This window comes from Centroberyx gerrardi, chromosome 9, assembly GCF_048128805.1.
Source record: "Centroberyx gerrardi isolate f3 chromosome 9, fCenGer3.hap1.cur.20231027, whole genome shotgun sequence".
In the NCBI taxonomy this organism is placed as follows: Eukaryota; Metazoa; Chordata; class Actinopteri; order Beryciformes; family Berycidae; genus Centroberyx; species Centroberyx gerrardi.
This window is the reverse complement of record NC_136005.1, coordinates 6,463,110-6,477,743: the sequence shown is the minus strand read 5'-3', so window position 1 is coordinate 6,477,743 and position 14,634 is coordinate 6,463,110. Positions and strand designations below refer to the sequence as shown.

Genomic DNA, 14,634 nt, shown 5'->3' with positions numbered 1-14,634 from the left:
CACTTTAGACAAACAACAAGCATCTCGGGTGGCGATCCCTTCGATAAATGTGAGTGTGGTTCAGACCTGGGTCAAATAATTATTTGAAATAGGGCTATATGTCATAGTTTGTTTTAGTCAACTTTAAGTGCCAGGTGGGTGGGGTTTGCCTTTTAGTACAATTCTGTTGGCTAGTTATCATTTGCAGGACGACAGCAGCAATTGGGGACAAGGCTTCAGAAATACACATTCACTTCCATCAGGTGATGCTGTGACGTGGTTGGAAGCATCCCACATGGCGGTGGTTCTCCATGCCTTTACTCGCGACTCCTCGCCACAAGCTGCATATGCAGAGTGGTGATCAGTTCAACCAAAGAATGATTTTACCTTTTCAGGTTGTTTCATTTGATTAATTGTTAGAGGAGGTGGGGAAAAAAAAGACAAAAATAGAGAACAATCTGAAATACACATGATAATACATTTGTATAGAAAAGATATGTATTTTTTCCTTATCCCATAAATCACCTGCGAAAATTAAATCTCGCAACCCCCTAGGGGGTCCCAACCACCAGGTTGAGAACCATTGCCATATGGCATCGGCCTTCCACATGCCATCCTCGACTGTGAATTTAGCCAAACTTCCTGGAACCTTCCCCTCATCAATATTAAAGGTGACATTCTAGTTATGCTTTAGGCTGAGGTTCTCTCTAATCTAGAGAGTCTCAGTGCCTTTCCAGCATAATTTGGGTCTAGCATGTAAGCAGCTGCATGAACTGGTTGGATGCAAAAGTCATGGCGTTTCAGAATGAAATCGATAACTGGCTTCTCTTCTGCTTTGAGCAGTAGAGATGATGGCAACGCAGCACTGATCTAGCCTAATCCTGTGAATCATGGAAAAAGCCTCAAGACTTCAGATAAGAATACCTCATCTCTCTAAACCTGCTCCATACAAGATGCAATGCTTCTGTAAGGTTCAGTGAAACTATGTGTTAGTAATATACTCATTGTTATTTCCATTGTCTCTTATTCTATTTGTTGATTTTAGTGTGTCTTATCCATTTGTATGGGCTTTTAGATTAATTGTTTTACAAACCATGATAAAGCCCACATGCCAAAATGTGTTGGTTTTACTGATAAATCTTTGCTCTCAGTATTTCAAGTGTTGCTGGAATTTCCTCTTTCCCTGATGGTCAAATTAACTAGGCTAAATCACAGAAAACATCAACAATGTGCAAATAGACAGCGTTAGGGCTTGTTGAGATGAGTGTGGAAATTGTCATGTAGCATGCTGAAATTTCTCTGCACTGCATGTTTCTCCGCACAGCATTTAGCAGAGTCTGGTGTGACTATTAACTAATATTAACTTAAATGCACTGAAACACTGACAGCCAGTCTAAGATCTACTAAGGACTTTAGGTTAGAAGTATAGAAATGGAGTGACATAACACACTACTGGGTGGATGCTTTCATTTATTTTATGTGGCCTATTTGCCAAATTAATCTCTTCAATCTTGATTAAAAATCTCATGAACCCTTGGTCCACCACCAACAGCAGACCTTGTTGGGAATCTGCAGGTCAAGCAAAGGCATTCTTGCTTCACTATTTGCACTACAAGGTCTTTCAATCATTGCACAACAAAGCATACTACATGTAAAGGAAACCACAGGATTTATCCAAACCTTGAGATATCAACAACCTTTAAGTTCTCTTATCCCAAGTCCTCAAAAATTGATATCGGAGAATGTAAGCAAAGCAACAAAGGTTTGTTGCCAGTTCGTTAAGTAGCTCTAAGAGCGGCTTAATTGATTCTCTCTGCTGTTTAGACTCAAGCATAACAAGATACTGCAGCTGCACAATAAAAGGGCTGTGAGGACACTGTTTGTATCTCTCTGTTGATACAATAGAAATATGTGCAGCATAGTTCAGTTTGACCTGTACCTGACCTGAATTTTTGGGCAACAATCTAGAGATTGAGTATGAGGACAGTGGGATTTTTTGGAGAGAGGCAAGAGAGGAGACTGCTGAATGACCATGCAAAATCATTTTCATGCTCTCCGTCAGCCAGAATACAGATTTTCTGAATACTTTCTGAAAGGCTGAAAAACAAAAATAGGAGATTTAGCCATGGAACAATTGTCCTCAACTTTAAGAAACCCGATTTCTTCTTCTGCTAACCGCAACCAATAGTGAAGGGTGGGCTGAACGTTTTTCCCTAAATGCTCTCAAACACTTCCACATTCTCAATATAGTGATACAATGTTATCGCAACATTGCATTATGGCGTCAAGAAGCTTGCATCTCTCAACAGCCCATACAGTGTGATAAGTAGGCGATGGATGATGAGTAGACAGCGGGAAAGATGCTGGTATTCTGCTTTCTGTGCACAAGGGATCCTGGCTAAACATCAGGTATCTTGCTCCTGCGATCTAAAAATAAGGAGCAGTTGTCGCCAAAACAGCAGACGGGCGAGGAGGAGTTATCTGGAGAAGATGTAATCAGCTCCCCGTCTCCTGGCATTGAATCCCACTCTGTTAGACGGGACGAGTCATTTACCATTTGGTGGAAACTTTTATCCACAGTGTCTTGCAGTATCATTAGTGCATTTGTGTTTTTAGGGTGGTCCACAATGGGAATTCAACCCCCACTAGCTGGCAGTGTTAGTATCAAGCTCTACCCTTTGAATGAAACATGGCATGGGACACCCAAACCTGGCATAAGTATGTTTGGTGTGAATGAGCACAAGTGTCATGCTCTACCCATTCAGCAATACAGGACCAGTCACAAACGACACATTTGCTGACCTCTACAGCCAACTGAGGACTTGCTGTGATCTGTGACTCAAAAGCTCTCCCTCTGAGACAAGGCCAGTGTAGGAGGAATATATCCCAGAAGAAAAGTAAAAGGAAACAGCAACGTATGATTACTAGCTTTGTCACTGAATGAAACGACACAAATTGAGGAACTGAGACATCCTGGGTTTAGTGCAGTTTGGGTGTGAGGGTGAAGCCGGGGCTATATAAAGAGACATGTGTGGTATGAAAGAGACTATAGCCCATGAAGAAGAAGAAAAAAGTCTTGCCTGGTAAACCACATCAGTGAGAAAGAGGCCAAGTCAGCATCACTGAGGGAATGTTTGGGTCCTAGCTCTCTTTCAGTTGACCAAGATCACGCGAAGGGACGCTGATCCTCAGTTCATGTCTGAATGCAATGCTACTGGTCTGTCTGTACTGTCAGACATGACGTGATGCGCACATTAGGTGCAGCGTTAGAGATCGATTTGGATCAACTTCTATACATTGACCAACTTTTTATTTTGTGGCAGCCGTGCCGATATTGTGGCCACAGATGAGCCTATGTATGGGAAACGATGCGTCTCTTTCTCTGCGAGGCGCATGCGATTGTGTACAACCCTTCTTACATGTGCCAACAGGTCAGACGCAGATGGCGTCCATTTCTTGGACGAATAAAAAAAAAATGGGGCTCCAAATCTACCTGGGTGGCCGCTAATACACCTGGGTGGCCTCTGTGTGGAAAACACTGGTTTATCATATGTATATAGACATTATAGGCATTTAGGGTACTGAACTGGCCATCTGCTATTGGCTGGTCTTTGTGCCAGGTGTTGTCACCTTCTATAGAGTACAACAGGTGGTGACATCACTTGGCACAAATACCAGCCAATAGCAGATGGCCAGTTCAGTACCCTACTTTAGGTGTCAGGCTTCACCACACATTTGGGCTTGGGGTTTATTTAGCCTGCTCTTTAACTGCAGCTTTGTGTAGCTCAATGGGCTCAATGGGGAGAGCATGACACCAGCACTGCCAGGGTTGTCAGGGGTTTGATTCCCACTGGGGTCACCCAAGCTAAAAATGTATGCACACGTTACTGTAGGCACTTTGGGTAAACATGTCCATCAAATGGCATTATTTTAAAGAGCATGAGTTAAATTCCTACATTGCCAACAAGCAACCAATAGTAACGAGGGCGAGGGTCAAAGCCGTGGATTCTTTATATACTACTTGCCCCCCAACATGTGAGTCGGAGCACTGCCTACAGACTATTATCTCAAGTCAAGTAATTCCTCTGCAGTGATTCATTGAGCATATCCAAAGGAAGCGGACCGCCTCTCCAGCTCTGCATGGCAGCTGGCTGCGGGCCAGCTGCCGGGCCGTGTGTGTTACGCATGTGGGAGTGAGGTAGTTTAACAGGTTAGTCATCCACTCTCACAACACAATGGAGTCCTATGTGGGTCTGTGGCACCGGCTTCAGTACTTCAAAGGCATTAGGGCAAGACTCAAATCCCCTGTCTGCTCTTCCTGACAGCTTTTGAGGAAGTTTATATCCGCTCGGACCTTCAGAGACAACAAGCTCTACAAGGGAATTTTTACTGTTTTAAAAAGGACACGTAACTTGCCTGTAACCTTTTAAGATTTTAAGACTTTTAAGACTAAGATTTTTTATTAATTTACAGCTCTTTAATGACCATTTGACAAATAAAGTGTAATCAGGAGTTGGTTTCTTCCCATACCCCTCTGAGACAAACATACATATAGGTTACAGATTTCCATAGAGGGGTCAGAATCTCATTTTTCCACCCCATTGGATGATATTTCTCTACTTTGGGATTGTACGGTGTAATTTGTAATCTGCTTTCATTGTATCAGAACAACGTCCTAATGCTAGGAAGTGATGTCATTGACTGACTATAAAGGGACACCATTTCTTCCTGCAGCAGATACTGATGAAGACCTAGAGTTGAAATGAGCTGTAAAATACTTGAATAAATATGTGGCAGCACTGGAGGCAGTGTGCGGCATTCTCCTTTTCCCATGATCCCTTGTAAGCTAATTCACTCCAGCATCAGCTAAATATTTTCCATTGGGATGTGTGTATGTCTCTCCTCTTGTTCAGCAGCGAGGAACAGATTTGGGTTCGAACCTGTGACCTCGTCCTTCATCCCAATAATGATACTACTGCGTCATTACTGTTAGGTAGTAGATTATATATAGTGTTTGCTTTGCGTTGATGAATAAAGTTTATTGCATTGAACTGAAATGACAGTAGTGGTGGTTAGGCTAACATTTCTCTACATTGACTCAATGGCTGTGGATGGAAGAGTGAAGACTGGGCTGAGCTTCAGTGCTGTGACGTAGATCCTGTGATTGTTAGAGAGAGCGGGACAGTGTTGATATGGAGGGGGGGGGGGGCAGCTGTGGTGAAACCCACCATTAGTTGCACGCTCTGGGAGAATAACATCAACAAGATGAGGTCATTATTTAAAGATAAACACTTGTAAAGGCTCTCAGGAAATTCTGCCTCTCCCTGTTGTTCTAATTAGCGAACGTTCACGCACTACATTTACGTTTTAGTCTTCCTGTATTGTTCACAAGCTTTACGACAACAAAGACCCAGGAGAAGGTGAGAGCAATAACTACAGTATTGTCTCCAGTAATGTCAAATTCCAATGTCTGTATTCCCCGGGGCAGGCTTAAAGATCAAAGAGTCTTGTGATTGAGAGGCTAATATATATTGTGTTAACACTTGTACCCTGTGTGATGGAAAACCATAAACATGCCAGCCATTACTGAACAGGTTAAACTGAAGAATGTAGATTTAATACTTAGATAGCTTTAAACATTTAGATTAGGCTACATTTTAGCCATTTTGCTGGTGCTCCTATCCAGAATGACTTACAGTGTGTTCAACAGTAGAATAAGATTAATATCCTAGATCTTGCTGGTTTTCATGCTAGCCACCTGATCAGGGACTATTTTACACCTGGGACGCCAGGTCAATGTAATTAACTATCTGGTAGGACAGAAAACCAGCAGTACTCTGGGTCCCGACGTTACAAGCAACCTATAATAAGAAGTGCAAGAGTTAGAGCCCCAGCACCCTGACAACATTTTTGCGACTTAAGTGCTAGAAACAGAAATAAAAATAAGCGCGAAGGAGTGCGGTAGGAGCCTTTTTTTTTTATGAGTGCAAATTAGAGCGAGTAGAGGAGGAAGATGTGGGAGAGGAGTTATGATTCACTGGGGAGAGGGTGATGTGAGGTACTTCTGGAAGAGACTGGCATAAACTCATATATTTGTTCGTGTTGGGACAGTGATCCGGCTACGGTAACTAGGAAGCCGATCCTGGAGGTCTGCACAATGGACTGCGTCCTCTGCAGCCACACCCTGTAAGTCTCCGATGATCCCCGTGCTGCGGCTCAGTGTTACAGCACAGAGACACGCCCTCCATCAGGGCAGGAAACTAACTTCCCTCCACCGGCCGAAGTAGCTGGTTCATCTCAAAGTTCACCAACCACTTTCACAATGTTACGGAGCCGAGTGCGTTAGTACCACCACATGACGGCTGGTGGACAAACCTAACAGCCACAGCCAAAATCTAACAGCTTTTGGTGACTGGTGTCAGCTTCTAACTCTGCCCTGAGTCCTTAACCATTCCTACTATTTACAGAAATACAGCTGCCACACCACTGTGCCCAGCAGTAGTTTTCAAAATTTCCTTCGCCGTTAATTGCCATTACTAATAGCTAACCATTAAGAAAGGAAATAGACCGCAGCTCCATTAAATTAACCTGAAGCAAACCAGGCGTGCCAAAAAGCCCCCAGTTGGACTCCCATGGGAAACTAATCTAGGTCTATCGCATTATCAGCGCTCCTCATCAGGCTCTGCGCTCTGTATTAGAGACTGCCAGTGATCTGCCAGCTCCGCGGCTGTCAATGACTCAGGGTAAACAGCTACTGGGGCCGTTCGTCCTATGACTTCATATCATGGAGCTCCGCCAAGCTCGGTATCAGCAAAACCAATTAGGGCTAGCGATCATGCTAGCATGGTTAAGAGGAGAGTGAAGACGGGGAGAAATCTCTCGGCTAATTGCAGAAATGAGCTCAGTTACGGGCAGAACATGTCTACTCAGGAATGGGCTGGGTATTCATAGTATTCCCATGATGTCACATGCATTTCCTACCAATATGGCGCTTTGCAATACACACAGCTCATTGGCTGTTTGTCATTTGATTGTAATCCCCTGTTAATTTATTACAATCACCGGTTATTTTCCTACCAAGATGGCCGTGTGGTGATGTAACAGAATACTATGAATAAAAATGTTTAAACGCAAGTCCATTATCTTTATATGGTGTTTTTGTGGCAGTTCATCTCCTGATGTTATGGTTCATTGTGTGGCCTATTTAGGGCCAGTTATTGCAAACCAGCCATCCCACAGTCTTTCAAAGTTACGGTCAAGAAGGAAATCAGAGTAAACCAACTAGCACTACCAATGCAGTGATTCTACCAATACTAACAACACAAGACATGTGATTAAGAAATGAAAACATATCTTGCAGATACTTCTACTTTGGTTACCTTGTAGGAAAGTTTACTTTCTCCTATTTAATGTGTAAAACAGACAAAAGCTTATCCCTACACTTCTAAGGAGCAAACTCATGATCCTCTGAAGGGAATTTTCAAATCACATAGTTGAAGAGGAGCCAGGAAAGCGCTTCAAGCCGAGTGTAACGTCTATTCTCAAGTGGAAAGCTAGGCTACTAGTGTTTAATGCCAAAAATACATAATTTTTGCACCAGCGCATCTCTCCTCCTCGCTGTAAGCACGGTCTACGACCACAGACAGCTTCCCATCTAAAATGGGGATGAGAGAAGAAGAAAAAAAAAGTGGGGTGTGCCAAATTACCACTTGAAAACAACCCTCTCCGCATTTGGGGGCTCCATATTCTCTGGCACAAAGTTGAAAGCAAACACCAAAATGGAAACAGATGTCGAGCGAGTGAGAGTTGTTCCACACTGGTGTATATTCCATGTTTTTAATCCATTCTCTCTTTACTCTCCTGCTCTGTCCTCTTCTCTGGCCAAAGATAACAAGAGGGGGGGATGGAAAAATGAAGAGTAAAGTGACGGTGGTCAAAGTGGAAAACTGTGTGTTGTTGTAAGAAACTCTGGTCAGTCCCAACCCGTGATGAACCGGAGCGGACTTTGAGGTCAGATGACTTTGACTCATGACTCTCCCAAAAGGGCAAAGGTCGCTAAAAACATGGATAGAGACGGTGCTGTGTGCCTCGCTGTGTCAGCTGAGAAACCGGCTTCCTGACAGACTGCCGCAATTACATGGAGAGTGGAGACTGTTCAAAATGATACTCAGGTGGTACGACAATCTGACATGAAAGCAGCAGGGTTTGTTGCCTTTGAAACTACAGGCAAGCAGAGCATAACACTGACCAAAAAAAAAACATAGTGATTGCTTTTGCTGAATATTACGATTGTGATATGAACTGTGATACGAGAGTACTTTTTTTTTTCTTTTTCCAGGACTTAATCGATGTTGGAAAACCTCTATGGGCGGGGGGAATACGAGGCTAATGCTCAGAATTTGCTTGGTTTTAATAAAATGAAAGGTTTTCTCTCACATGCAATTTGATTTTTTTTTACTCTCTGTACAGTGGAAGAGTAGCTTCTTTAGGAAACTGAAACACTTTTCCTTCTAAGATGAAACTGCATTGGGAAACTGCAGTAGTAGATATGGTGATTTTTTTATTGTAAATCACTGCTACAGACAACTTGGCATGGCATTTTCATCTTTTTAGTCCTCTGTTTTATTGTATTTTATTGTTTTATTGTATTTCATTGAGTGCTTTATTGTATTTTGTTGTATGGTTTTGTATTATTTTGTTTATTTTATACTGTTTATTTGTATGCCATTGTATTTCTTTCTGTTCAGCACTTTGTATACACAGGGCTTTACTAATAAACTTTATAATTACTTATAACTTTCAACAGCTTACCCGGCCCTCCCAGTTACTCTCAGTTCCCTATAGCAACAGTGAGTATATGTATGATGGAGATGCAAAGGAGTAAGAAAAGAAAGATCACCAACTAAGTCCCTGGTTAAAACAAGAGCTGGCAAACCAACCAACAACTCAAGGCTAGTCATGCTTTGTAGGAATACTGGAATGAGTCTTTGACCAATCAGATTGCGTGGCTGAATTTATCCATTGTGTAAAGTGATAATGAGTGGGGTCCCAACAGCCCCAGCAGACCTGTTGTCTTGTGCCTGCTCTCTAACATGAACACAGTGCCTTCCTGAGAATGCACAGGGTGTTAACGTCACCCCAGCGTTTAGACCAGCCATCTTCTCTCAGCTTTAAGCACAGCTGACTGGGAGGTTTTCTTTGTTCATCCCCCGAAGCTGATCCTAAAGGAAATGTTCTCATTAAAAAAAAAAAAACTGTTCCATTTTCCTGCAAACAACTTTCTAACATCTGTTCCTCGTTTTGTGAGAGAGGATGTTGCAGCAGGCGAGGGAGGGAAGGAGGGAGCGAGGGGAAGGAGGGTGGCGCTTTCTCAAGTCTTTCTTTGGAAAACCCAAGCGACCGAGGAGAGTCAACGCTTCCTTTACAGCAAAGTTAAGACTCTATGAGTTGAAAAAAAAAACATGGTTGTGACAGTACTGAAAGTGATGTTGAGTATGATATTAACACCAACCACCTGCCAAATGCTGGGGAGCTCATCTACTCCACCAGCCACTTTGGTAGGTGACCCAGCAGTATTCAGAGGTCCTTTTCTAATCTAAATACATATTTTGCTAGTAAAATAGTGGAAGTAGCTGGTGACTTTGGGGATGTAGCAGCTACTGCGGCTGGTGACAGAAGCAGGAGTCAGTTCCCTGTCCTAGTAATAGACTGAAAGCTGTTTATGTCATTTTAGTTAAGAGAGGAAATATGGTGCAATCTGGTGTTCAAGCTGGGGTCTTTAAAAAAACTGTGGACCTACAGCTGAAATGACAGAGCCACTGTAACCTACACCAACAGTGGCAAAAAAAAAAAAAAAAAGGTCCATGAAATTTTCACAATGGCCAGTGAAGGCTACTGGCAAAGACTGTGGCTTACTGCATTCATATTTAATATATATTCCAATCTTTACATAATTTATATACAGTCTAACAGGCACTGGACCAGCTCCCTATTGCACATATGGGCCACCAAACTGGTCAGTTTGTACTGGCTGGTCTGTGTACCCTTTAGAAAGCCTCCTTGGCTGGCACCAGCTTTCTTACAGACAAAAATAGAAAACTGGCAGACAGCAAACAGCCACTGCTGATTAGCTAAGCAAGTAGCTAGCTGGCTACTTTTGCCCATAATAAATTAATAACTATAAAGGGACAAAGCCCCGTTGACATGACTCACCTGAATCGTGGGGAGTCCTTCAAACATTCCTCGAAATCCACAGTTATCTTCATTTTCCCTACTGAGTAAACCCGCAGACTTAAACTCTTTGATTAAAGGCAGTAATCCAGGCTGAGAGTCTGGCTAGTTAGCTTGTTTGCTACTGTAACTGCTGCTACCAGCTGGCTCCAATCAGCCCAGCGTCTGTCACTGTGCTAGCCAGCTAGCCACACAGGCTAGCTCGCTACGATTAAAAAATGCGTCAGTTCAACCATAAAAGATTGAATGTTAAAAGTATGGTTTCCAAGACGCTACAAAATATTTCTGAGGGAATGGTCAGTGTTGAAAAAAGAAAGCGCCGTCCAGTAGCTAGGTCATAGCAGCTAGTGGGAGGAGAGGTTTTCTGAACGCTGCCACTACGAGCTCAACCGAAGATCGTCTACGTTTGGAAAGATGAATCACGCAAAAGTAAACACTGGACCATCTTCCGGTCCGTTACCCACTCTGGTCCTGCAATCATATTTACTGCAAAATCCTACTCCAGCCTGGAAATGAGAGCGAATGTAAGACATTTAATGGAAGTATGTGCATTCATATTGAAAACAATTCACCAGATTTTTGTCATAACAAGATCATTTCTCATTATGAGAAAAGGATCACAAGGCTGAAATTGGTTTCTGATTCGCATTTTCTTATTCACAAGTGAAGGGAAAATTTAGGGGAAACTTAAATCCATTTCTTACCCCATAAAACATGCCAATACACAACATTTTCACCTCAGCGATGTAGAATAACATATTTAAACATCATTCAGAGATAAGTTATATTGTATATGAATAACTGACATAAGTAGTCACCATGATCCTATCAGAGTTTTGTGATAAAGATTTCATAATTATGAGAAAACCAGGCTTGTTTTTCCCAACATTAATACAATACATTTAGGTAAAGAACACGCCTTTCCCAGCTAAAAAATAATATGTCTGGGATTGGGATAAGGATTTAAATGGGATTTAAGAGACGACGGAAGTAGGCAGGAGTGAAACCTCTCGCGTCGCCTATACGATCTCTGTCTCATGGTTGACATGCGCTTCCTGATCCATTGAAAACAGCAGTGAGTGCTCCTTGGGACAGCCAATGAGAACGCTCCCCTAAATCCCAATTGATATTTACAGTGACGTGTTTCATATTGTAGGTTTTACGGCACATTCGTCAAATCTTTCCACTCTGTAATTAAACGGTTACAAAGAGTCACTGAAGCTTGAATTTTCATCTAACTGAGAGGAAGTAGAATTTCCTCCATCGCTTGAATTAAAACGCTGTCATGTCATTCTAGTATAAAGCATTAAACCTTAACTGAAACTTCACAGACCAAACACGCAGTATAAACCTTGCATAATCACACTCCCCTTATCCCATTATAATTACTGGAAACCCAGTGGGGATGACGGATCTGTTGTGTACGACTGCCATCTGGTGGCGAATGTAAGGTACTGTCTTCTCAAATTTAAGAAGATTTAACCCTTTATGGAAGATTATTCTTCACAGCAACAAATATCAGAATATGTGAGATGAACCAAGAAAACCAAAGAAAATATCTGTATAAATCTGTAGTTTGTATATGGGGACAGTACAATATTTTTCCATACTTTTCCTAATTTTCTGTGCAATTTTCAAACTTACCAAGACCTAAAAATTATCAGATCCTTTGCAGACCTGTGTAGGAACCCAATTTACATGTGAAATAGAGTTTAGTTTCATTTCTTAGGCCAACATAAACCCTCATGAGACATTCATACTCTACAATACAGTTAAGTAGTGTCAAACTAAGTTATACGAAGATAAGGCTTTTAGGAGGAAAAGCATAAATTCATGTTTTATTGGAAATATAATTGATTTTTGTTTAGATTGGTGGTTGTTTGCCTTATGATAACCACTTTTTGAGTGAGGAAGAAAAAGGAGAGTTCATGTAAAGAGACAGATTGAGAGAAGAGGGAACCGCTGCATCACAGACTGCAGATTGTAAAAAAACAAGCCTTGCTGAGTATGTGAGCGGCATAAAGAGAGAAGCTTCCAGAGACTTGAATCAGACAGAGAGAGAATAAGAGTCAGGGAAACTCTGCTGGTTGGTCTTGATGCTCTGTATTATTCAGCTATGTGTTATTCAACCCATTTCAGAACAAACATAAGCCACAACAGACATCGGTCCGTAATAACATTAATAATGGGAGACAAAAAAAACAAAAACATACACACATCCTTATGATTAAGAACATGCAAAATTCGAAATACAAAAACAAACACACATGAATTGAAGATCCCCATTATTCTGAGACAAACACTCATGGGATTGCTGATCACTCGACCGAAAGTCAAACATGGTAGAAATGGTGCGAAACAAAAAAGCGAGGCGGTGGAATCGGAGGCGATGAAACTGCACAAGGAAAACAAAAACAAACCAAAACAAACATGGAGCGTAGCCTGTTTGTTTTTACACACGTACATAAATACAGAAGAGGCACGTTTGCCAGGTAATAACCACCTAGAGGGTCGATGTCGTTTGTCAGTCATGTTGTGTTTTGTCTCAAGTCAGAAGACAAACCAATTATTCAGATTAATCTCTATTCATACGTTTTTGCAATTGTCTTTCCTTATTGTTCACAGGTTAGATGATAATGTGTTAATCAATATGTTAACGCTTCTACCCTGTATCATGGATCAACCATCGACACGTCAGGAATGTGACATTATTCCCATTTCTCTACCATGATCATGTTCAACAGACATGAAATGATTTTTCTACTCTCTTGCTGATGGTTGGAAACAAACAGAATGCTGAAATTGGCTTTAACTTGTACTGTGGAGAGAAAGCACCATCGCTACTAACCAGCAGAGGTGTGACCAAGTCAACTCTGCTCGAGTCCCAAGTCAGTCTCAAGTCTTGAGGCACAAGTCTCAAGTCAAGTCCCAAGTCTAAATGTAGATTGCCAAGTCAAGTCCAAGTGATTATTGTCAAGTCTGAAGTCTAAATGTAGAACACCAAGTCAAGTCAGAACAAATCAAGAGTCCAGTATCAATTAATATCTTAGAGAAAACCTTTCAATGCAATATGGTTTTAATAGGATAAAAACTTGGTAAGAGCATCATGAGTTTGATTTCTATAATCAGTTTCAACTTCAATAAATTCAATCATTCCATACAAATTCAGAAAACAGAATTTAAATTCAGTCGTCTGCTGGGACAAATCTCATCACTTTCAATCCAAGTCATTTACACAAAACACAAGATCTTTTGGCGAGACTTTTCGAAACCTTTTCAAGTCGTCAAAGCACAAGTCAAAGTCAAGTCCCAAGTCACCAGAACCCAAGTCAAGTCTCAAGTCTTCTCGTCTTCATGCAGCAAGTCAAGTCTCAAGCAAATTAAAACTGTGACTCGAGTCCAAGCCGCGTGACCCGAGTCCCCACCTCTGCTAACCAGCAAAGCAATTTTGCAAAGTAAAAGATTGCAGAAGCCGTGCCGTAGGTTTTTGATAACGGATCCATTTGCATTTCCATAACACAGGGTTCAGCACGGCCAATCACACGTCAGAAATTAAAGGGTCAGAAAAAACACTTAAGAGATCAGCAACCACCAAACGGACATATTCAGGGTTCCTACATGCTCTCACTTTCAAAATGTCATACTTCTTTCCAGGCATTCATTTCTTGGATTTGACGTTGTTAAATTTTTGGTGTTCAGAGTGATGTATGTTGATAGTAGCTGGCTGATATGTCTGTCAACTGAGCCAATACAATCTATAGCTGAAGACAACAATGTCACAACAGAAGAAACTGAGAGTCAACAACTACATTAAGTGTGTAGTCATGTGGGTTTCTTTTGCCTCCTTACTTTCTGTCCAATTCAACATCTTTTTCAAGACCTGGTCAAGATCAAATTCACATTCCAACACTTTTTCAGACTTCCTTATCCTTTGTAGGAACCCAGTATATTACATAAATGCTTGCAACACCTTCATAAGCCTTAGTGGTTAACTCCACCCCGCCAGTATCCTGCTTTTCCATGCAGCCCTTTGACTAAAAATCCCCTAACAACACACAGGGTGGGGGGCTGGAGTCAGTAGCATCGATAACGGCTCTTCCTCAGGTCATTCCCAAGCTCCGTCGCCCGAGACACTCGAGTAGATCTGACGAGATTAAATAAAGACTAAAGGTTTAATCTGGGTGAGAATTTAAACACCAGCTGGTCTCTTCTCTGTCAGATCTACACCAGAGTCCGGTGTTTGGAGCTGCGGCGTGTTTAAAGACGGGAGCCATTTTCTACAGGACGATGTCCTGTTTATCAGTAGCACATGCATCCCTCAGGTCCAGGACTTGATTACTGGCCCTTTTCTTATCTTAGTGAGCTAACATGTCTTCAGTGCCAATATAATTACCTTGCTGTTGTAGCCAGGCGAACAACAGGAGC

The 14,634-nt window shown here is 41.8% G+C and overlaps 1 protein-coding gene across 2 annotated transcripts in view; it reads right to left on the bottom strand.

Annotated features, from left to right (window-relative positions):
* The window catches only part of LOC139918978 (arf-GAP with coiled-coil, ANK repeat and PH domain-containing protein 2-like), a 68,354-nt gene extending 57,768 nt beyond the window's left edge, over window positions 1–10,586 (bottom strand). For both annotated transcript variants that reach the window (XM_078285538.1, XM_071908522.2), the window contains exon 1: window positions 10,192–10,586. In XM_078285538.1, coding sequence (XP_078141664.1) covers window positions 10,192–10,244 — 53 coding nt within the window. In that variant the 5' untranslated portion in view covers window positions 10,245–10,586. The remainder of the gene's footprint in view (window positions 1–10,191) is intronic.
* Window positions 10,587–14,634: the final 4,048 nt, after the last annotated feature.